The sequence below is a fragment of the Anser brachyrhynchus genome (assembly GCF_964034855.1).
Source record: "Anser brachyrhynchus genome assembly, chromosome: 13".
Lineage (NCBI taxonomy): Eukaryota > Metazoa > Chordata > Aves > Anseriformes > Anatidae > Anser > Anser brachyrhynchus.
In genome coordinates, this window is record NC_137708.1 from 335,768 (window position 1) to 359,754 (window position 23,987).

The 23,987-nt window shown below is 42.1% G+C and overlaps 1 protein-coding gene and 2 pseudogenes across 4 annotated transcripts in view; 2 read left to right on the forward strand and 1 right to left on the reverse strand.

Moving 5' to 3' along the window:
* The window catches only part of LAS1L (LAS1 like ribosome biogenesis factor), a 30,935-nt gene extending 21,025 nt beyond the window's left edge, over positions 1–9,910 (reverse strand). The window contains exons 1-7 of one of the 2 annotated variants that reach the window (XM_080553756.1): positions 9,707–9,910; positions 8,918–9,043; positions 8,655–8,724; positions 7,471–7,552; positions 6,067–6,273; positions 4,976–5,022; positions 3,294–3,403 (exon numbers count right to left, since the gene is read on the reverse strand). In XM_080553756.1, the coding sequence (XP_080409882.1) occupies positions 3,294–3,403; positions 4,976–5,022; positions 6,067–6,273; positions 7,471–7,552; positions 8,655–8,724; positions 8,918–9,043; positions 9,707–9,879 (815 nt within the window). In that variant the 5' untranslated portion in view covers positions 9,880–9,910. The remainder of the gene's footprint in view (positions 1–3,293; positions 3,404–4,975; positions 5,023–6,066; positions 6,274–7,470; positions 7,553–8,654; positions 8,725–8,917; positions 9,044–9,706) is intronic. The other variant, XM_080553757.1, reaches the window with a different exon arrangement.
* Positions 9,911–15,749: 5,839 nt separating this feature from the next.
* On the forward strand, positions 15,750–16,862 carry LOC308176938 (voltage-gated potassium channel KCNC1-like; annotated as a pseudogene). The gene has a single exon. The product of its transcript is annotated as a voltage-gated potassium channel KCNC1-like (transcript).
* On the forward strand, positions 16,855–17,681 carry LOC308176939 (voltage-gated potassium channel KCNC1-like; annotated as a pseudogene). Its single transcript has one exon. The product of its transcript is annotated as a voltage-gated potassium channel KCNC1-like (transcript).
* The last annotated feature ends 6,306 nt before the right edge of the window (positions 17,682–23,987 follow it).

Genomic DNA, 23,987 nt, shown 5'->3' on the forward strand with positions numbered 1-23,987 from the left:
TCTTGTAAAATTAAAATGGGAGAAGTACGCATAAAAAAGGCTTAAATAAGGTGAAGCATGGCAGCACCAGGCCTACCTGAAGCAAAAACAGAGACTGAGAATGGATAAAGTAAGTCTTTGGTACAAGAACAGTCAGTGGAAAATAGCTATGCCTCAACAACTTAATTCTAAGACTTTCACAAGCAGACGACAAACTTTCTAACTGCTTTAATTTTGGACGCATCTTCTCCTAAGCACAACAATTTACTGCTGCCCTGTAATCCATGCTATCACATGCACCTGAAGCAAGAAGGATGTAAAAACAATTCAATCCTACTGTCACTTTAACTTCTAAAGAAATTAATGCAAAGCAGTGAAATTCACAACACCTTGTATAGTAATTAAATGTTTTGTTTATAATTTACAGCTATCCCAAATATTTCCACAAGTAGGTCTTTTTTAAAGATGAAAAATCTAACCCTTCCGTTTGACCTACCAACATGGAAAGACACAGGCCTACCCATCACAACAGCAACACTGAAGGATCTTAACTAGTCAGCCAGAGTAACAGCTTTCCAGAAGAACAGATCTATGTGCATGCACTTTTGGAGCATATAAACAGAAGCTGCTCATCAGCACATGACAACGCACATATTCCATCCAAGCTAGAGGTGCAGCTGGGGTTGGGATGATTACTTTTCAAGTCTCCTCTACATCTGCCAGACCAGAGTATTTTGTACAGTCATGCAAAAAAGGCTGCTATGTATATATTCTGGTTACATCACCCTAAATAGAACAGAAGTCCACCGAAGTAGATTCAAACAGCTTAAAGCAGCACTTGAATTCAAGCCTGTTAAATTGTTTCAGAGGTGCCACGCTAATGGCAGGAAAACAAACTCTTGTACAAGCAGGCTAACATGGGATCCTCCTGCCATACTGCTCTCAGAGTATTTGCTATTTGCTTGAGAGCACCCTTCAGAAGTGAGGGGAAAGTACAACCAACCTTATCAGCAGATAAGCTACTTACCACAAGCTGTGGTAACTGTTGATGCTGTACACAAGCACCACCTCCAGTCAGACTGCTACCAGTATCTTAAGAGTTAGAAAACGCTCTAGAGATACTCAGTCTACTGCAAAGAAGAAAATTGGCTATTGATATTAGCTTGTTGTCATTGGTGGTGTTTTTTACTAAAGTTAGTATTTTCAAAGAGAAATACTCAGTCTTTCCAAAGGGAAATTCCTCTTTTTACTACACATTTGGGGTAAATGTATCTCCATATTAGGATCTCATGTCATAATACTCACATATGCCATTATCCTTTCACTGAACAAACTCAAAAGCAGCTTCCCCACATCCTCACCCTCCTGATAGTGCCCAGCCACTAGTGAAGTTTTAATCAATAGCCCTGCCTCAGAATCCCATCCCATTCGCTAGCTGTCCATTCTAACAGTTTAAGAACAGATGAGATAGTGAATTCAGCCTAAAGAGTTCTGAGAATCACCTGTGAATTTCACAGCAAGATGTAGCGTGTGAGGTACTTGACACAGAAACTTGAAATTACTTAAAGGGAAAAATGTTAGCACGGTTTGGCTGTGCAGGTAGTAAAGAACAAGTATTGGAGAGCCCTGGAAACTGGCTGGGTATTCCAAGTGCTTGTAGCCTCACATATCACATCAGTTCCAAGGGTTTCAAAAACGAAGCTACCACAACTCCTCTCATCTCCTAGCACGTGGTATTTCACAGCTAAATTAGGACTACTTGGAAGCACATGTGCCTCAAAGGCCACAAATGGAGTCAAAAGCATCTAGATTCTGAGTATTCTGGGGGAAGATTTAATTTGATAGTTGAAGCACATTCTTGATTCTTTTGGAAATCCACACAATCAGGGCTGAATACAGCTTGTGCAGCTGCATGGGACAAATAGCAAGAGCTGGTGCAACAAGTGGTTCATACAAAGTTAATGACCAGAACTGCTAGGATGTGATTCAACGCGCTTTCACAGGATACCAAAAGCATGTTTTTGAGAATCAGTGCACAGCAAGTGAATCAAAAGCATGGCATTTACCAAATTAACTACTTGTCTTGATCACATACTTATAGGACAGTACTGTCATGACAATTAAGTCTTGCAGACATAAACTAATAGGAGAACATGCCAGCAAGGCAACAGTGGAAAGACCCCAACTACATGACTACCTTAAGATCTTTACTACTTCAGTTTCATTATATGAAAAGGGTCTTTCTAAGATCTTTTAACTGTTACCAAGACATTACACCCCTTGCTTGAACATACCCCACCAAACCCATTTCATGTAAGATTGAAGTCTCTTGTTCTCACTCAGACCTTTCACAATTCTTGTTTTGTACTGTGGCAATCTTTTTCCTCTCTATCATGTAACTGACGCCAGGTTCAAATATCTTTTTATATATAAAAGCAGCTCCACTGGGCCAGACTTTAGTCCATCAGTGTCCTGAGAGTGGCCAACAGAGAGGATGCTTAGAGAAAGGGTATCAGAATCAGAAATAGGTGCAATTGCTTGCTTCCACCAATACCTTCCAACCTTCTAGCAACAGTTTAAGTGTTATAGAACTCCCATGTTTAATAAGTTATGCTTCTTGATACAGAAACTTCATGCCTTCTTGCTCATTTGTCCATGCTCAGCCACTGATGGGCAAGGTGCAAGTCTCTTTCTCAGTGTTTTGTTTTGGCACAAGATCTGATAACCTCTTAAGCTAATCGGCAGCTTGCATGACATATATATATATATATATATATATATATATTCAAAACATCACAAGATATGGCTCAAGTTTATAATTTGATTGTCTCTCCCCTCTAGAGTTACACTGATTACATTTGTCGGAGTGGGACAGGGTCTTCATGCAAATTTATACAGCAATAATAAAGTGTCAGCACGCTGGGTCCAATAGGCCCTCTAGCAGTAGAAGGATATAAAATACAGAAGAGGCCAACTATTGCCCTACAATTTTGAAAAACTCTAAAGATTACTGTGAAATCAAAGTCTATCCAAGGTTCTTGGGAGAGCTTTTGAAGACACTGAAGATGTTGACATGCCTGAGGGCCAGCACAGTGAAAACAGAGACAGCACCCAACACTTGGGAGACCATCTGGCATGAGAAACATTATTCATTAACAGAGACTAACAACTCAGTGCTCAAAGATGTTGAGGAAATCAACCAATTGCCTTTTCCAGGATCAGCTAAACAACACACAGTGAAAAGGTAGTGCAACAGGTGTACAGGCTCAGCTCTGCACTGTACCTTTCACCTCAGTTCCTTATCAGAGATGTACCTGTTCTCTTGCATCAAGTCTTTGATCTGAGCCAAAATCCAGTCCACCTCTGAAGAAGAATTAGACCACAATTCTCGAGACTTCGAAACAGACTGGACTGTCTGCATAACCTGAGTGAAGGAAAAATCCAAGTGTTTACAGAAAATATACTCCAATGGTCAACAGAAAGGCACTGCTATGAAAACCAGATGCCCATGTGATATGTACTTCATAAAGAGCACTTGAAAAAGACTCACAAAGTTCCCTTTCCTAGGGGTATATTAAAAATTAATATAAGTCATGTCATACTCAGAAAAAAAACTGCACTAAAAAGGTGGTAGCACCAAGGAGTCTCTAAAAATAAGCAACATATTACATCCTTGAATATAATGCAGTAGCAGTATAAAAGGAAGGCTATCTGGCTGAATCTAATAAATGAATATGGATTAGAGAATAAAGCAGGGGCCTAGAAATCAAGATTACTTGGTTCAAACTGAGTTTGTCTTAGGGTATTGTGCTTTCATTAACAGCTGTTAATGGGATAGAGAGACTGGCATATATAAACCCCTAGACTGCAGACAGAATTACTTCATTAAGCCTTAGTCATTAAATGCTCCTATGATTGCCAGGGGATGAAAACAGATTTAATTCTGATTACAATTGTGTTTTTCCTATAAATGTCTTAACCTACCCAGAACTGCGGAAAGAATGAAGAAAGAAAAGCTAGTATGGGAAGAATGCAGGAACTTTTATCATTTGCAGTTTTAAGAATAATGCAAAGCCCAGGTTTTCTCCTTCTACACAATCTTTCTTCCTACTCCCCTACTTTGCATTACCCTCAAAACAAAGTAATCCTGGGAAAATGACCAAAAAATACAACTCCAAAATAAAAAACACCCTTGAATTTATGGAAATAGTAATTAGTTTTTCTACTCAGGAACAGTAATGAAATTCTCACTTTTTCCTCTAAGATGACAGGAGAGGCCCAATACATGCCTAGTCATTTTGCTGTTGAACTATGTTATATTATAATTATACTTTATTAAATCTCTTTGCAATAAGAAAGCATGAATGAAAAGACAAGCTCTCCAAACCAAAGAGCTATACAGATTTAAAAGAATTCCCTCATAGCTCCCCACATTTTTTCAGAAGGCAAGGAAAAGAATTGTACATCTAACAGGTGTTTGGCTATGAACAGTTGCTTTAAAGCACACTCAAACTGCAAGCAAATATAACTCTCTCCATTCTGACTTGACAGTGTGAAGATGGAATATTTGAAAAGCTTTAAAGACAAAACAACTGGTGGTGATGGTGGTGGTGGGGTAGCTGAATAATGCTACCACTAGGATCCCATCAGCATCCTACACTCAAGTATTCAAAGAGTAGGTGAGAAATGAATTGAAAGCTAAAGTTATTTCTCCAGTGACTTCAGGCCTTACATTTATCCTTTAGAGGAATTAACACTTTTTTTTTTTGCTGATGTTTGTATTCTGTCAACAACCTACCTACCAACATTGTAAATTCTTCTAAACGCAATTTTAAGTGATGAACATTGGACATAATTTGGACATAATCCAGAAGTTGGACTCAGTGATCTTAATGGGGTCCCTTTCAACTCAGGATATTCTATGATTCTATGAAATAGCACCTGTAAAACAGAATTCTGTCTGAGCAAAGGGAAAAGCAGGTCAGACTATACTTACCCGAAATTGCTCATCTTTGTAGGATATCAGCACATCTCTGACTTTTTCTAGAAATAAGCATAAATATATAGTTTAAACAGGGAATGGATCAACTATACAATGTTTTCTTGTATATAGGCAAGCTGTTTAGTTCTGCAGTTCTACAGCTGTGAGCTGCAGTTCTGTCTTAGGCAATACTCTGAAGACTCCTGCAACTTCCAGACTTTTCTGGCAATGTAAATCTTATCAAGTGGTGTTGAACTAGGGGTTCAGTATTTTATCACTAGCAGTGGACAAACACAAGTTGGATAAATGCAGACAGCTCAAAAAAAAACCATAAATTGGCCACTATAAGGTCTCCCTCGAGATTTCTCTTCTCCAGGCTGAACAACCCCAACTTTCTCAGCCTGAGAGAAGCTACTCTAAAATCTCACTTGAAACAGACTAGAAGGCTTCCTCCAGTAAGTCAATCAAATCTATTGAGTAAAGCTTCTTATTATAGGGTTCAGAGACTTCTGGTGATGAAAAAGCAACCACTGGAACAGTTTACCAAACTTCTGCCATTGTTTTTGCACTTTATGTCTTACCAGCTTATGTTCTGGTTGAGTCACCTGTGTTTTTTGTGTGTATGTGTTGTTTTTTTTAACATACTACTGGCAGCTAGTGATTTCCTGTCTACATGCTAAGTACATAGAAACTAGCTGAACTGCCTTTATTCTGCTCCTGCTCAAGTTATGAACTGACAATGTTTTGAGGGCTGTAAAAGGAACATAGTCTACTTTTTCAGTAGCCATCTCAAACCCAAAGTTATGGCCGTCAGAACACTAGAATTAACTTTCACAATGCTTGGTCTTAAACCATCCCCATGTCACTGCTGTTACTGATTACGATACTGCATATTCAATACAAGTAAAAGATTTTATGTGACTAATTCAGTGAACTTAGGTCAGAAAAGTCAGTTACCACAGAATCCATCAAGATCCAAAAAGCAATCCCAAAATGTGAACTGAAGGTATACCTTTATCCATTGTCAGGGATCAAAGATAATACTGTTTTGCTAGGACGGGACAGATCTAATTCTTTTTATCTGCTATTGTTCCAGGGACACCTACCATGGAATTCCTTGTGCTTCTGACAGGCCTCATGCTGTGGGGTTTGAACCTCCCATGTGTCATTGTCCAATTCTGTGTTTGCTTCCATCGCTTCCTGCTCCTCTTCCTCCTCCTCCTCCTCCTCCTCCTCACTTTCTTCACACAAATTATTGCCCAACTGACGGCTCCAATATGTCTTTCGTAGCCAGTCCAGCACAACATCACAACCTAACGGAGAACATAAAACACTCTCTTCTCAGTGAGGTTTACTTTCCTATTTAACAAAAAATGCAGGTGGCATATTGCTAACTTGCATTGTGAAAAGAAACACCATTAACAAACCCTGAAATCACATACAATTCTATTAATGAAAAGGTGAGTGAGTTTAGAAAAACAAAACAAAACAAAAACCCACACAATACAGTATTGCAGCCCTGGTAACACCTACCCACTGCCTTTTTGGCAACAAAACAGATTGGACACTCCTTACTCAAGCTACACCACGTTTAAGCGGAAACTAAGTCCCAGCAGTGGCATTCTGATGAGAAAACAAGTCAATTATTTTATAGCCCTATTATCAACACAATGTCTAAAGCAAAAATATTTTTTTTTTGGTGCAGACTACAGTAGGCATACCTTAGATAGAATGGAAAGAGAAACCCTTTTATCCCATCACTATTTTGCTACCAAGTTCAATTTAGGACCCTGCCGAAGGTTATGTCTCTGGCTCCTCAGTGTTTAACCCCAAATTCCCAGGAATTCCTTCATAGGCTATGAGCTGGTCATTTATTCAGGGTTGTGTGACCTACTGCATCTCCCCCTAAACTGATTTTTTTAACAGTCTTGGGTACATCTAAACCATCAGGAAAAGCATTCACCTCCTTCCCTGACATGAACTTTATGTGCTGTAAAGAAACAATAGGGCTGAACTACTGTTTCCAGTATTTTTTTTTCAGGGGAAGGAGAAAGTGTCTGAACACCTGCCCCATCAAATAAATGGAAGGTCATTCCTTCCCACAAAGTTAGAGAACCTCCAGTCCTTTTTGAAAGCCTAACGTTGGCTACATCCAGTTGCACTTTCCCCTTCCCAAAAACTGGGATTCTGCCCCACCTCTCCCAACAACACAAGGCAGGGGAGAGTGAAGAGCAACATCCCCTCCACAGCCTTGGTTTCCCCTCCTTTTCTGCATGCTCCTCAATGGGCACGCTTCAGCTATCCCCATAAGGCTGCGGCACACTGTCACAGGCATTTCACACCACAACTCTCCCCATGAGGATGAGCCCCCAGCCCGCTCAGCAGGGCCCCAGCAGGGAGGGCTGCTCCCCTCAGGGCTCTGTACCTGTTGTGATGCGGCCTGAGGGGACACCGCTGCCCGAGTGCACTGCAGGCAAGGCCCTCCCACACCATCCGACAGTGGCACTCACCCTTGCGGCACAGAGCCAGGCGGGGCAGCTTCCCGTGGGTCAGCTCATGGCGGAGATCCACGACCCAGATGGGGATATCCACCTGCAATAGCAGCTACAGGCATCACCACAAAACTCCCACGGCATCGGGTCCAACCGTACGCAGCTCTGCAAGGCTGCAGACAACCTCTTCCCGAGTGGGAACAACTACTCTAGCTTCCCCTTTCAAGGGTGGGCTGAGACCCCTCCTCTCTGACCCCGGTCCTCCTGGGGCCTAGCATCCATACAAACGCCGGATTTCGCAGTTTAAGTTTTTCAACTTTTCTTGCAACAACACCTGTCTTTTCAGTCAGAGGCACTATGTGTAACTTAATGATGTATCAACCAGTTAAACTGTATTTAAACTGATGAAACATTCTGGATGACAGTTTGTAATGAAGATATGATCATATCATACAAAATACTCAAATCATATATACTGTAAGTTGTATTTGCATTTTTCACACGGATAACTGACTTTAATTATTAAAGGTCTCTATTTGCAAGTTTGATCAGTGTTAAAAAGTGAGTAGCAGCAGTTTTCTTAAAAAACAAACAGAAAACAATTCTCCATCCCCATATAGAGTCATTGGACAAGGCTGCATATCTAGGAGTCTCAAATACTATCTGCTCATCCCTGTCAAAATTTGCTGTTCAAACCCAGAAACGATGCTCAGTGCAGCTGGCAATAAAAGGACTCAAGTTACTACTACACCTTGAATGTTCCATCCTCCAAACAGAAACTCACCTTAAACAACTGAGAATGACAAGATGAAAATACCTGCAAATATAACTAAGTGCTTTTAATGCATTATCTTGGTTCTCAAAGAATTGAATTTATAAACTATAGACTTAGCTCTTTTTCCATCTCTCAGTAATAAAAACAGGTGACATATATGTCAAGTGGGACTATTTGCATCTAAAGATTCAATCACACAGGATTCAAAATGTTTTAGTGAACATCATCAGCCGTTGTTACTCCTAATTTGACTTTAAAGAACATCAAGCGTCTTCAAAGCTTTGCAGTTGGAGAGTACAGGCATCCGTATCCATTATTTTGCTTACGAAAGAATGACCCTGACAACTCCTCCTAATGTTATTAATAGTCAATGTACGTGCTCTCTGTATATATATAAGTTATTGGTTAACTTTTTTTAAATATTTACCTCTATGGCTAATTGTCTCAGCGGAATGCTGACCATTTTCTGTTTCCTTTCTGTGATCAAGTTGACAAATCTGCATGCAGGTTACAGAAAAGATAAATAACTTTATCAAAAGCTGCAAAGAAACTTGGAACCCCAGAGACAAATCCCCCACAAACCATACAACACTGGGGTCTCAGAGACCTAAAGTGAAATAAGACAGCTGAATAATGCTCTCTGTCCAGATCTCTCTTTTCCTTGCAGGACAGAGGCCTTCAGAGTCCTACCTTACAAGGGCCAGACCATAGGACAGGATGAGCTCGTGTGACCTCAGTCTGCCAGATGAATCCAGAACCTTGCAACGAATCAGTTCGGCAGTACAATCCACTGCAAGAGGCATTTTGGGGCCATACCTAGAAATTAAAGAAATGATGAGCAGCCTCACAAGAATACACTCCCCCTACAAAAAGGGTAGCCTTCACAATACTTTTTGTGCTTTGTGGTACTAAGCAGCCTGAGAACAGGTATGCAGACAGTAAGGCTTCTTCCAGAAGACTTTTAATTGGAACAGTGATTACACGGCTGCTCCTAGGCAGGTTAAATGAGTACCTACTGACATGCCAAACGTCAGGACTCATGTCACTCATACAGCACGAGTCGCTATAACTGGACCGGATTCCTTTACGGTGCAGCAGAGGCAACACAAAGTAAAGCGACGTGGGGACCCCGGACGCGCTCAGAGCGCCGCACTGTCCTGAGCGGAACGAGTCCGGGAAGCTGCGGACACGCAGGGCTTCTGCCTCCCCCCGCGCCCGAGGCGCCGCGCTATTACCGGCGCCATCCGCGTGTCCGAAGGCGACTGCCCAGAGACGGGGCCCCGCAGGACGAGGCGCCCGCGGCTGCGCACGCCGCTGCGGCCGGCCCTGCGGCCCCGACAGGCCGTGCCGGAGCAGCCCGGGGCGCGCAGCCGGCACGGCCGCTTCAGGGACCGCAGGGGGCGGCCCGGGAGGCAGTGACGGCCCCGCAGGGCCGCTCCCCGCTCCCGCTCCCGCTCCACGCCGGCGCGCGGCCCGTACCGGCTCTTCCAGGCCGAGACCCGATCCAGCGCCTCCTGCTGCAGCCGGCCGTCCCCGCAGTACAGCCCCACCATCACCTGGTCCCACTCCGCCCTGCCCCTCCACGCCACCACCGTCCGCAGCGGCTTCAGCCGCCTGCGGGTCCCGGACAGCCACTGCCGCCCGCCCGCCATGCCGCCGCCCGCCCCGCGCCCCCCGCCCGGCTTCCGCCGCCCCGGCCCGGGGCGGGGCGCGCCGCTTCCGGCTGCCCAGGGGCGGCGGGAGGGCGCTGGGTTGCGGGGATTGTGGTGTGGTTTTTTGTTTGTTTTTTGCTTGTTTGTTTGTTTTAATCGCCTGTTCTCTCGCCGATCTATCCTCTCTAGTCACCAGTGACGCCGATCTGTTCTCCTTAGTCACCAGTGATAGGACCCGCGGGAATGGTGTCAAGCTGAGGCAGGGGAGGTTTAGGCTACACATCAGGAAGAGGCTCTTCACCGAGAGGGTGGTCGCCCACCGGAACAGGCTCCCCAGGGAAGCAGTCACTGCACCAAGCCTGTCGCAGTTTAAGAAGCGTTTGGACTGTGCGCTTAGTCACATGGTCTGAAATTTTGGGCCGGCTTGTGTGGTGCCAGGAGTGGGGCTCGATGATCCTTGTGGGTCCCTTCTGACTCAGGTTATTCTGTGATTCTGTGATTCTGTGATTCTCGTCAGGCAGTTTGTGCGAGCCCAGGAATATGCTTATGTTAGAGGCCAGGGGAAGACAGAACTGCAAGGTGGGATGGGAAAAACGTGCTGGAGCTGGAAGCCCATGGGAGCTGCTCGCAGTGACATTGCCAGCAGCAAAGCTAAGCCTTGGGTTCTGGTTACTTAGGAAGACCTGCTGGAAAATACAGAGTATTATACACAAGATGTGGGGGTTTTCAGCCATACCAGGAGCTTGGTGTGTGATCTGAGTCAAATCACATTAGATGACATTTAAATTTAACATTTTTAAAATTAATAATCATAATAAAAAATGGAACTTTTTTGTTTGTTTGATTGATTGATTTTCTGTTACTAAGGAGAATAAAGACCCTAAGCAAAAGCAGTGGATAAAAATAAAGTTGAGCCACAGCAGAAATCGACCAAAATCCAATCCTTCTACTACTGTGGTAAATAAGTTTTGTAAATGAGATCACAGAAAAAGTATTTCTGTTAATATTTTCTTTCAGATAGTACCTTCCTGAGAGCGCCACCTTGCCCTCTTCATGCGGCTGTAACTTGCAAAAATTGGCACTTTGGAAAATCATTTTGCATGCCTGGGGAATAGGGACCTGCATCCAAACAAGCAGATAGGGAACTCCTTAGACACAGTAATACACAAAGGCATGTGCTGATACAGTAAAATTCTAATTGCAGTACAGCTGCTTTCCTGCATTGGTCCATAATGAATTGTATTGTGTGTGTTATAAATACAAGTTTTAGATGTGTTCTGGGGTTTGATCAAAGGTCATGATTTATGTAATGTAACCTAGATTAATGTATCCACCTGTTTTTTTTCCAGTCGGATTTACTTCCCTTTCTTAAGCTGAGTACATCAGGAGGTCGAAATCATCATTGTATGGATGGGTTACAAATGCATGGATTTTCCAAAATAAGGGGACGACCACTCACCTCCCCCTTCTTTAGTAAAAGCTTTGATTTTATGGCTGCACCTATATGAAATTCTGTAGTGTTCCATTTTCTTTGAAAAACAGTTTGTAGGTAATTTTTCATTGTCTGCTGCGTTGTTTCTCCTCTCTAAACATACTTGAGAGATTAAGTTGGGGAATAGCTGAATCTGTAATTTTTACCAGCATAGAAATTGAAAAATACTAAGAAAATACTTGCTTTATTGTATATTTATGTTACCCATTGACGTAAAACCAAGTTGTGCAGAAAATTGAAAGAACTATTTTCTGCCTATATGGAGGTAAAAAAAATGTTTGTGAAGGGTGACAATACAACATTCTATCTGAATGTAAATATTTACCTTTTGTGATCTGATGAAAGGGTAGACAGACTTTGTTGCTGGATGTAACAGGAGGTATCTGGCCTTATGATCCTGAGCAAATTGATGTTGTAGTTAGTGCCTCAGCTTCTTGCATATTATCTTATTGAGGAAGAACATACAGCAATGTACAAAAGGACGCTTTTACCTAGCCTGACGTTCAGAAAAGGTAAGTGTAATATGTTATCCTGATTTTAGCCTATTCACCCATTTCCTATATAACCTATAAATACCAGCAGGTAATGCCAAAACTTGTTGAAGCTGCTTAACCATACAGGTCAGACTTTTGGATATCTTATTTCTTTACAAGAAAATATCCCACAAATCAGAAGAACAGTCTGTCTTTCTCTGCAGGAATCAGCTACCTAGCTTGAAGGCTGAGGAGGTGTGAAGTCTGTCTGGTTTTTGTCAATCAGAAGGAGAAGCAAAAACATCAGATGACTTTGTCGTCCTTCATGTGCATGGAAGTGATTTCCAGGATTACTTGCTCCATTGTTCTTTAGTGTACGGAGTCCATATCTAGGAAAATATTGAATAACAGTGACCCTCTTGAGTTTAAATACCTGTTAGTAAGTTGAAAGAGAAAGAGAACAGACAATTTCCATCAACGGTTTTGCTTAATGAATGTCTGAGGCCAAAGAAACTGGGTGGATATGCTTGTTCCAAATACTCAAAAGGACTTTTCTTCCAGATGAGATGTCTTTCAGACCCTTGTTTTCAACAGTACTGAGGATTGTTCTGAGTAGCTACAGGCCCTTCTGTAGATTGGTTCTGTCTTTCCCCAAGACTGTCTGGATTTTAGGGTAGCTTAAGCTTTTTATTCAATATTCAGAAGCAAGATTTTGTTTGCAGAACTGTTAATCATCCTCAACAGGTTTTTATGAGCATTCTCTGCTTATACTGGAAAGCTAAAATTCCTTTTATATTCTAGCACAAGTGCAGTTAATGAAGCCTACACTACTTTGGACTAACATGAGTATACCTGATTGCATAGTTCAGAACATGTGCTTCTCAACGTGAGTCAATAGAAAAAAAAATCTAGAAACTCTGCCCATTACAAAATATTTGTTAAATACAGAAGATTATGGGACAGAAATGCTACAGAAATTCTGGGACTGGAAAATCAGAAGGTTGCTCAGAACTCATTAGTATATGGATTTAGTCATCGGCATTTGAAGCAGTTCAGTGTCCAGCAAAGCTGAATGAGTTCTGTTAAAATGCCATCTTTGAATAATATATCAGTTCAGCCTCATGCCCACACCCCCAAAAGTCTGCTGTGTTCTTTGGTAGGTCAAAACGAAACAAAAGTTTCATTACTCAGAAGAACTGCAAGGCTGAGGGAACAGATTTGACATTTGTTGCCAAACTCCTGCGGCGTCTCATGCACTGAAAGTGAATTCTCAGAAGGTATGAGACAGGGACAAAAATTGGAGCAGGGCCCTGTTCTCTGGAAATGGAATAGCACTTTTCATCTGCTTTAAAAATGTTCTGAAATCACAAGCTGTTTACTGCAATCAAGGGGTCTTATTCAGAGTACAGGAACATCGTGTCATTTTGCTTTCCAAATTCTTTCAGGGTTTCAGAAGTCAACTGCAATGCAAAGTCTGTAAAAGCCAAATACTGCAATGATGTGGAACAGATAGGATGCATCAGACTTGATCAGACTACCTGTTCCTGCTTCCGTATCCTCAGAGACGTATCAGAGATTAAATTTAAAGGAGTATTTTTCATTCTTACTCTCTCTGGAGAGCAAGAAAGATGTGAAGAATTTGATGTCTGTAATAGAGGGAAATGGAAGCAAGGGCTGAACTAGCACAGATTTCACATGCTTCATGTGCTTTCAGAGTCTGGATCAAAGGGGAATTATGCTTGTGCTATTGCTTTGTTTGTGATGTCTGGCCATGAGGTTGCTCTGTGCAAAACTGGGAAGTGGTGGGCAAAGATGGCTTGTTGTCCTGAATGACCCACCCAAGGTTGGCAGCAATTTGCTATACCAGTTTCTGCATCCTTAATGTGGTATCAGCTGAGAGAAGAGGACAAGATTGTCTGTGGTGTCCCTGTAGTACTTTGGGAATCTGAATGGTTAGGGCAAATGTGGTTACTTGTACCTACAGGTGAAGTGCCGGTGAGGAACAAAGAACCAGACTGCTGTTTAGCTAAAAAGGCCTAGACAGAAAACCTCTTTGGAAAGAGATTTCAATGTATCAGGGTAATGTAGGTAGTGGATTAAAATAAAGAAAATCCAGGAGGTAAACTGTGATAATACTTTCTCTAAAAGGACCTGAAACTGCTTTTCTCTTGTATAACTGAAAAAGAAGCCTCCAGAGCCTTTCTGAATAATCTTGCTCTGGCTGGGAAGAGGGAAATTCCTTTTCCTGATTTCTTTCCAGAGGGATTGAAATAAGCAGAGGTGATACCTAGAAACAGTCTTGGAATATCAACAGAAAGGAAATTTAATGTGCAGTGCAACATGCTTTCTTTCATTTTCTTTTTTTTTTTTTTGACTGGGATCAACAACTGTGTGCCAGACTTCTTCCCGGAGTAATCAATGACCAATAAATGCACTTAAAATGAGGGGGTGCAAAAGATTAAGCTTTGGGGTACCCAGAAATGAAGTAAAAGCCCTTTAAACCAATTAAAAAGGAGGGAGTGTGTCAAGAAGATGTGAGTTGAGTCTTTGTTGTTGTTGTTGGTTGTTTGCTTCTGTTGTTTTTTATGTTATTTTTTAAATTGAATAAGGCACAGCTAAGAAAGAACGATGCTCTATCTGCCTTTCTATGGCTTGACAATTTAATCTCTAATTGGTTGTAAGACATTTGAGCTCCACGTATTCACCAAACACCCTGGCCCTTTGAGGTTGTTAGGAGAGCAGTGGGTGGCAGAGCAGTCAGGAGTGCATCTGTACTGGCAGCTGTTGCCTTCTTTTTTGTGTGTTATTCCCTAGAGCGTGGAGAGTGACTGCTGGTAGGTCAGAGAACGAGAGATTGGGGCCTCTGCACCTCTTCTGTGCTATTGGCTGGTTTTGTTTTCTGGCATCTGAGACTTGAGCTTTGGACACTAGCCACCGAACATTATGTTTGCACTGAATTTGTCTCTGTCCTTCCCAGTCTCTTCTCCTTTCCTCTGTTTGCAGAGTTGCAAAGGTAAGAATATGAAATGCTACTTCTTGGCTCATTTCTCACATGGGGATTAGTATGCTAAGTGAGAGGTATCTGAAATTCTAAACAGATAAAGACAAGTTTAGCAGGGATCTCAAATAACACTGTGTTCTTTACACAGCTACGCAACGGAGGCCAATGTAGCTCAGATTTTCTGAATGAGTAATTACTCTAACCTGCTTAGAATCATTATGTGTGGATACCTGTGCAGCAAGTACAAAGCAATGTCTGCACCCTTGTAGTCCTTATGCTTAATCCTGCATTCAGTGAAGTCAGCAGAAGTTCTACACTGAATGCAGGGGATGCTGGGTCAAGCCTCACATGTGTGATGCTTGTCAAGGGATGTATTACAGGAAATAAGCAACTGAACATGCTTTCTGATGCCAGAGGCTTGGCAGTAGGTTCTGATGCTCTTCAGATATGTGAGACAGCCCTGAAGGAGGAGAAAGCATGTTATTCTACATTTTTATCATTTTTATCTTGTCTAGGAGTCCTGCATAAATGCTCCAGGTAGGGAGCAGCTTCCTGCAGAGGGAGAGGTGATATAGCTCTGGACTCTGTGCTCTCTCTCCCCCTAGGGAGAGGCTGAGAGGGGGAGCAGTACAAGCCATATGTTTGTCACTTTCTTTCTTGCATTTCCTGAAAAGTGCTTAGACAAAACAACCATGGAGCAGAGTGTAGGAACAGGCACTGAATATGATGGGGAATGGCAGAGGTTTTCCTCCTCATAGGAGATACAGGTTTCCTGTACAAAATGTGCTTTAAAAGCACTGGAATGAGGTATCCTGGAAAACCTTCCTGCCCCAGAACTTTACTACTTTACTTTTAATTTGTGTTCTCTTTTTCACTGAAGATAAACAAAAGCTTGAGGCAACATATGGCTCCCTCACAGAAAGATGACTCCAAGGAAAAAATCATCCTGAATATTGGGGGAGTCATATATGAGACATAGAGCAGCACCCTTCGCATCTTTCCAGGGACTAAGCTGTGCAGCCTCATGGAGTCCCATGCCCCAGGCATTTATGACTATGATCCCACCATTAAAGTGTTCTTTTTTGATAGGAGTGCTGAGATCTTCAGGCTCATATTGAATTATTGTAGGACCAAAGATTTCCACTGCCCCATAGATACCTGTAGGTCAGTCTTAGAAGAAGAGCTGGCTTTTGGGGAGATAAAGGAGGCACAATTAGCATCCTGCTGCTGGCTGAAGCTGAATAACAAAGAAGTACACTTAGAGGAGTTGGACATTTGGGGTGAAAATGAACAGACTGATAACCAGTGCCCTATAGTCCAGACAGAAAGAAGAGAGAGCTGGAGAAGCAGGTGGCAGCCAAAGATTTGGTCTGTCTTTGAAAAAAACTTTTCCTCTTTCAGTGCTAAAGTAATTTTATATGTGGAGATGCACACAGCCTGTGCCCTTTGGGATTACTGGAATGGGTCCATGAAAAATACTAATGAGTTTGGGGCTTTGATAACCATATTTGGAGTACCGGATTAAAACAAACCAACAAACCTCTCTCTTCTCATTAACAGACAACTCATTTTTCTCACCTCTTGTCCCTGTTCTCTGTAAAAGAATGCATGCCCTGTGCCTCTTTCAAACCTCAGGTATGCCGAGCAACAAATGCAAGTCTGAGACAACAGAAGATGCTTTTCTGCACTGCTAGCATATCCTGAGCCAATATTTTGTCCTGGAGAGGCTCTTAGAGTAAGTCTGTCTGCATTAGTCCAGCATGTCAGATATTTTTCCTTCCTTACAAATTCAGATACAGGAGTTAAGTATATTTTTTCTTTGAACCCAATCCTCTCTGTGGTTTTTCAAATTTGAAAGGAGAAAATACATGTCATGTGTGCAAAACAGTGCTGAGCAGGTGATTTGAACAAGATTGTCTGGAATTGTACTGTGCCTGTAGAGAGGATCATAGGGTTGTGGTGGGGCTGTGAAGTTATGCGATACCTGTTTGTTGGACTAATTGCACGTATGCCCTTTCCTCCCTCTGCAGTGCCTGGCTTTTGTTTCTCTGCTGTTCATCTTTGGAATTCTCATATTCTGTGAGGAGACCAAGGCACAATTTGAGTTCTTTACTGCTAACTTCACCTTTGTTAGCAGTGCTGAGGTCTCCCACAACTACTATGAACCCTATTACCACCAGGCTGCCTACTTGGTTCATCTGGAGCTTTTCTGTGTCCTCTGGTTTACTTTTGAGTTCTCTGTGCAATTTTGTTTCTGTCCAGACAAGAAGTTCTTCCAAAATCTCTTGAATGTGGTTGACTTCCTCTCCCTCTTCCCCGTTTATATTGAACTCTTTGTGGATGGGCAAATTCAGAGAATGACAAGCCTGGTGTTTTGATTGGGCTTTACTTGCATTGTCCATTTCTTCAAACTCCTGAAGATACCAAACCTGATAGAAACAACACTGATCTTCAGAGTTCAGTGCTACACCCTCAAGTCTATTCTCAGAGAGTTTTGAATCCTGCTGATGATTTTGACCTTTCAGACACTCTTCTTTGTCTCTCTCTTTTTCTATGGGGAGTTGCTGGGTAGTCATCCTTCCTACAAAAAGAAGCTACACTTCACTAACATTCTTCTTTGCTTCTGGTGGGCACTGATCACACTCACTACAGTGGACTATGGAGATGTCATCCCTCTCACCACAGCTGGCCAAGTGACAGCAGCCTTAGCTGCAGTATTTGTCATGTTAACTATCATCATTCAATCCCCATTTTCCTGGTGAAGTTTAAAAACTATTACGACATTGCTATCTTCAAATGGAACCTGAAAAGGATCAAGAAGCATCAACACCATTGACATCAGAACCTCTGTTCCCCTTTGCTGTGGAGCAATAAAGATTCAGCATGGCTTATTCCCTTTGGTAGGAAGGGAGAGCATATAGTTCTTAGTGCACTTAGTTGCTGCCTTAGCATATTTCAAACCAATGGTGAGGCCTCACTTTGTAGTACATGATGCACAGGTGGTCAGACCTGTTGAATCCCATGTGTCTTTCCCATACAGTACTGCATCACATGCTCTTTTATATGCCACAGTTGCACTCTCTCATCTAGCTGTGAGGAGAGAAGCTGTGATGCTGCATTACAGCTTGAATGTGCATCACACAGCCCAGTCCCATGACGTGGGGCCACAGCATAGTCTCTCAGCTGGCACGTAACCCTTGATGCTACCTATATTCTCCATTGCCTGACAGGCCATAATCTCATTTTGCATGCTGAAAAGATCTGTAAAGGGTGCTGCTCTAACAGTGAGGAGGAGGTAGGGGGATTTTTTTTTTTTAAGTGCTCTGTTTCCTCATTTTACCTTTTAGTAAAGAAGCCAGTACATCTGATTTGCCTGTGCTCACACACCATTGTAAAGAAGGGAGTAGGCTGAACTGACTGTCTCTGGTCCTGAGAGCCAGCACTGTTCGATAATGTGCTTTGCATGCTCACAGGAAGTGCTGTGGCATTCGGGTAGCAGCAAGGGAGCCCTCCAACAGCAGAACTTTTTGGCTCAGCTGAAGTCAATAGCAACATTTTCTTGGCCTTAGTGAGATCAAAATTTCATTGGCCATTTCCAGTGGATCAACTCATTTCAGTACTTGATTTTTATGTGACAAAATCTCTGAGCTATTAACCAAAATATCTGTGGCTATATAAAAATTATTTTTTCCTGTTCAAGAAGAAGAACATAATCCGCATTACTCAGTACAGTTTTAATGTCATTTACCTTATAAAGGCATAGCTATAAATTATGAATATTTATCTTTTAACTGAATAGTGTTACCTGTGTTTTATTTTGAAATAACAAATATTGTTGAGCTATGGAAAAGAACCCACATCTCATTGTTTATACAGTAGGATGAAGTGTTAAGATTATTTTGTTTGGTAAGTAAAAACTGCTATGTACAACAAGTTTTGTATGTAAATTTCATTTAGACTGTATTTTAATTGCAATATTAAGTTTTTTTCTGACAGTATGATTTTTCTGTTCAGGATAACACTTTAAAGATATTTTTTTTTTTAATTGAAACGCTAGGTGACTTCCCCCTGTTCCAACCCAATTAAAATGAGTTAGTTTTCTTGTAAAGAAAAGGAAAAAACACTGCAAACATTTAAACATGAAACACGTGAGAAGCTGAAAACACCCTGGAAATGGAAGGAAGGTCTAGGTGTTCTCCACCCACCTCTGCTGTGCACCCACTAGAGAGGGCCAACAGGGCAAAGCCATACATGCGGCTGCATAGGAATTGTTCTTAATTGGATCAAAGTGGTGTTCTGTTTTCTATGGACATATATTGTCTTCTTAGAAATTCACATTAATAGCGAAAGTTTAGCAAAGGTTTGCCAAGCCTGTTCTTGAGCTCTCTGCAGTCTAGGAAATGATCCATGGTATAAACATAGGCAATGACCCCATTTTAAGAATCCAAGTCAAATCCACTGGGACAATTACACAGTACTGGGTGCAAATTTAGGAGGTGGTTCAGAGTGCTGCGATTATTTTTTATTTATTTATTTATTTATTGTGCAGTGCTGATCTCCATTTGTCCTGCTCCTCTGGTGTACATCCATCTTTTAATAGATGCTTTACGAGAGATTTTCTGCAACTGAGAAGAGCAGCTTTCACCGCTGCCCCCAGGAGAGGGTGCTCTCAAAACATGTACTGCAGACCCATTTCTGCACAGGAAACACAATGGGAACATCGGAATGGAGCATTTCACCACTCTGTAACACAACTCCGCTTAGGTTCTAATGTACTTTCCTGTCACATCAGTTAGTGTCTACTCCTATTTGTCATAAAACCAGGAATTTACAGCAGCAATGTTAAGTCAAAGTCAATGTGATAGCTACACAGAGATCACTGTAGTTCCCCTGGATCTATCCCTGCTAAGAATTTAGCACTGGTTTAACTGAGGAAGAATATGTACTTTAAGACTAGCTCAAAAAAACTGCATGGTGTTGGTGGCAAGCAGAGTTGCTTGATCAATATTTGTTCTTCAGTTAAAGAGCAGCATACAGAAAATTGTCATTTATTAAGAGTTGCCAAGTTTTAGTTAGATTTCAGTGCCTTGTTCATGATCTTAGTAATGTAGGTATTATGGTGTCCTTGAGGAAAGTGTCTCATTTGCTGAGAGTTGAAGCGCTATGTATATAAGAAAAACAATGACTTAAAAACATGATTAACTTAGAGAACAGTGCAATGAATTATGTAGTTAATTTCAGAGAATAATCATCCAGCCAATTTACAAAGTGACAAAGACAGAAATCATCATCTTGGCTACAAGCTGGAGTTGTCTCTTTTGAGGTTTGTCCAATCAGCAGAAGATAATTTGAAAAAGCAGCTTTCTATATATTACTAATATATAAATCATAAAACATTTCAGTTTGATAATACCTATTTGTCTCGTTTTGATTAGGTAAAGCCACTTGATTGCAATAAAGGCAAAACAAGAGGAAATGCTCACGTGTTGTTGACATACAAATACAATAATATATTAATAAAGACGTGATATTCCAAATAAGAAAAGTGTAATGAGGTTTTATAAAACCGTGAGGTTTTTAAACTGGCTTTATAACAGTTTGTGTTTTGTGGCTGCTTCATGTCCCAGCCAAGCACTTCGAGCTTAGTGTTGTCCACTCATCAGGAGCAACAGAGAAAAGAAGAATAAAGCCTTCTGCACCAAGGCTAAATGAGCCATCCTGGTTACCAGTTTTCTTGCTCAAGTCAGACTTTGAGAGGTAACAACAAAGTGAGGCTCTGCTGAAGCTGCAGCTGGTAGCCTGACCAAGGCAGGCAAGCACGCTATGTCCCACACCCTTTTCTTACATCAGTTTCCAGATGGTTTCATGCTACACCTCCCCACCCCTTTCACCACAGAGTGGCAGCAAGTTAGCTGATGCAATTTGATCTTACGTCTTCTGAGACAGTTGCAGAGGTTGTGAGATGAATGGGATCCAAACTTCAGAGGACCGCTTGCTACACAGTGGCCATTCAACACTATCATATGATACTAACTCCTACCTTCATCCCGGACTCTGACAGCCAGAAAGCAGTTAAAAGCTTGATGTTCCTGTCCCTCTTTTCTTAGTCTCCTAATCCCATAAGCTGTTTTTGAATATTGTCTGCACCTCATGGGCAGAATTTCTGGTGGTTTTAGCCATGTTAACTTCATAGCATCCCCAAATACTCCAAGCTGCTGAACGTTCTGGGGATGTAGCAACTCTGTGCTTTGAACATGATGTAGTTATTGGACCCAAACTGACCCAAGGCTTACAAAGTAGTCACAAGTCCCTTGCAAGACATTTCTGAGTCAAGTGCTTCATGACAGGAAGGCCGAAACCCCATCTCCTTCTCTCTCTTCCTCTGCAAAGGCCATTAAAAGGCTATTATAGAGTAGGATGCAGTTCACAAGAGGGATAAGCCATCAGACTTACTGTACCTATGAAATGGATGAAAGGGGCCTCAGACAGCTCAGAACACTTTCAGAGAAACAAGTCATGTTCTCAGCTACCCTGAATATTGCCAGCAGCATCACTGGTGAAAGCTTATTGTGCAAATTTAAGATTTTAAATGGTCTTTTAGTTTAAGACTATTCCGCCATGTCCTATCATTATCTACGCAAGTAAAGAGTTGCTCTCCATCCTTTTTATAAGACCCCTTTAAGTATTGAAAGGCCGCAATGAGTTCACCCCGGAGCCTTCTCTTCTCCAGGCTGAACATGCCCAGCTTTCTCAGCCTTTCTTCATAGGAGAGGTGCTCCAGCTCCCCATCATCTTTGTAGCCCTCCTCTGGACCCACTCTAACAGCTCCACATCTTTCTTGTGCTGGGGGCCCCAGACCTGGACGCAGCACTCCAGGTGGGCCCCACAAGAACAGAGTAGAAGGGGACAATCCCCTACCTCTCCTGCTGGCCACTCCTCTGGTGATGCAGCCCAGGATGCAGTTGGCCTTCTGGGCTGCAAGCGCACTCTGCTGGCTCACGTCAAGCTTTTTGTCCACCAGAACCCCCAAGCCATTCTCTGCAGGGCTGCTCTCAATGAGTTCTTCTCCGAGTCTGTACTCCTGTCTGGGATTGCCCTGGCTCAGGTGCAGCACCTTGCACTTGGACTTGTTGAACCTCATGCGGTTCACATGGGCCCATTTCTCCAGCCTGTCCAGGTCCCTTTGAATGGCATCTCTTCCTTCTTTGGTATTAACTGCAACACTCAGCTTGGTGTCATCTTTAAAGCATTTCCTAAAGTTAAGCTAATTAGTCCATACAACTTGCCAGTGGTAAACCACTGCAATTTGTCTTTGGGATAGCTAAAGAGGAAAGACTTGATCCCTCACCAACAAAGCATTTGAAGTCATGCTTAATTTTAAGCATTTTTGGGACTGAAGTAAATGTTTAAGTGGGCTTGAGATCCCAGCTGTCTGCTTGGGGCAAAAACTTCCTATTTATTACGGATCAGGATAGGACCATGCTGGAGGATAACAAATGTGTGAGCATTGCTGGGATGGTCTTTCCCTCACAGCTCCAATTAGCTGCCTCAGGTAATAACATTAATGAGGATACAGCACCAGGGGCTTTACTGCTGGCTGTATCATCCCACCACTGACTGCAGTTAAGTATCTGAATAACTTAAAACAGTGAAGTCACATCTTCATGGTGCCTGTTCCTTCCACTAACTGCTGTCAACCACACTTACACTTGCAGCATACATGCAGTGTCAGTGACAAGGACTACATATATATATATATATTTTTTTTTTCTGAAAGATATTACCGTCTTTCTGCTCTTGAGTTTTGTGAACTGAAGATCTACGCTTTCTTAGTGCTCTAAACAGAGCCATGGTTCTCTAAGACAGACCCTGCAGCCTAGGCTAGTTTTGCCAAGTGACTGTCTCAGCCTTTTTGCTTTTCCATCTGGGAGACTTCTTGGCCTGATTTAAAGCTTCCAGTGTTGCTGATGTTGCATGAATGGAGAGAAAGAAACAATAGAAATGAAATTGTTTAATTTGATACCCTCTCCCTTTCTGCCCTATTCATGTCTAGACCTTGCAGAATGAGACAAGAAAGGAGTGGGAAATGCAGAAGAAAAGGGAAGAACACAATTGCATCAACAAAGATTTCATGACCTCCATCAGCTGGGACAAGTGTGGCCTCAGATAGGCTGTTCATTTTCTGTCTTAATTTTTATCAGCTGTGCCTGAGGCCTGGTTAACCACTTAGAGTCTCAGCAAGGATAAACAGATGTGCCACTTCATGATCAAGCAAGCTCAAAAAAATACTGTCTGGGATGAGTATAATTCATGCCAGAGTTAAGATAGCAAACCCTACCACAGGACAGAAGCTAAGAGATGGATGTCATGCACTCCTTAATCAGGAGGCAATTTTCTACTTGCAAAGGAAGCAAAAGTCCCACTTTCATGTCCCCCAACTTACTTGGGCCTGTTTCTAGGAAGTACATAGTTAGGCTCTAGCAGAGGGTTTCATGGAGAGGACACTCACATGGTTTCAGGGAATGCCTTTTCTGCTTCCTTGGCTGTAGTCATGCAAGCTCATGGAAAACACACACCAAAATAATAATAATAATAAAAAAAAAATACACAGAAAATGAGGATTTTAGAACAGAAAGCAAACCCTGTGCAAATCTATGACAGTTGCTGAAGGTGTCAGAAAAGACCTTTAGCCACAAGGGTGGCTAGATGTAAGACTCACACTAGGATCTTCATATGATTGTGAGCTATGAAATTCCCGTGTCATGGAAAACCAAGGGACAGGAGAGCTCAAGCAAGGCTCCTGTGTGTCTATAGTAATTCCTTGCAGCAGGGTAAGTTTGCATACAGTCTTATCTTGAGATATGCTTCTTGTACACACCTTCCTTTACAGGAAACTTCTTTATATTTTCCATCTTTCTCACCTCAGACTTTCTTTCACATTGCTGTAAATGACCTGTCTCTTCATAGATCCTCCTTCAGCTCCAGCCATCCTGATATATGCTCTAGAGGCAGCCACCCTTACCTACTCCACCAGCTCAGAGCTGTTTGTATGAGCTCTGCTAGTCCACTGCAGTAAAAATGATTTGGAAGGATATATTCATGTCATATCCTTTGGGGAAAATTGAACTGCCCCAAAGCCAGT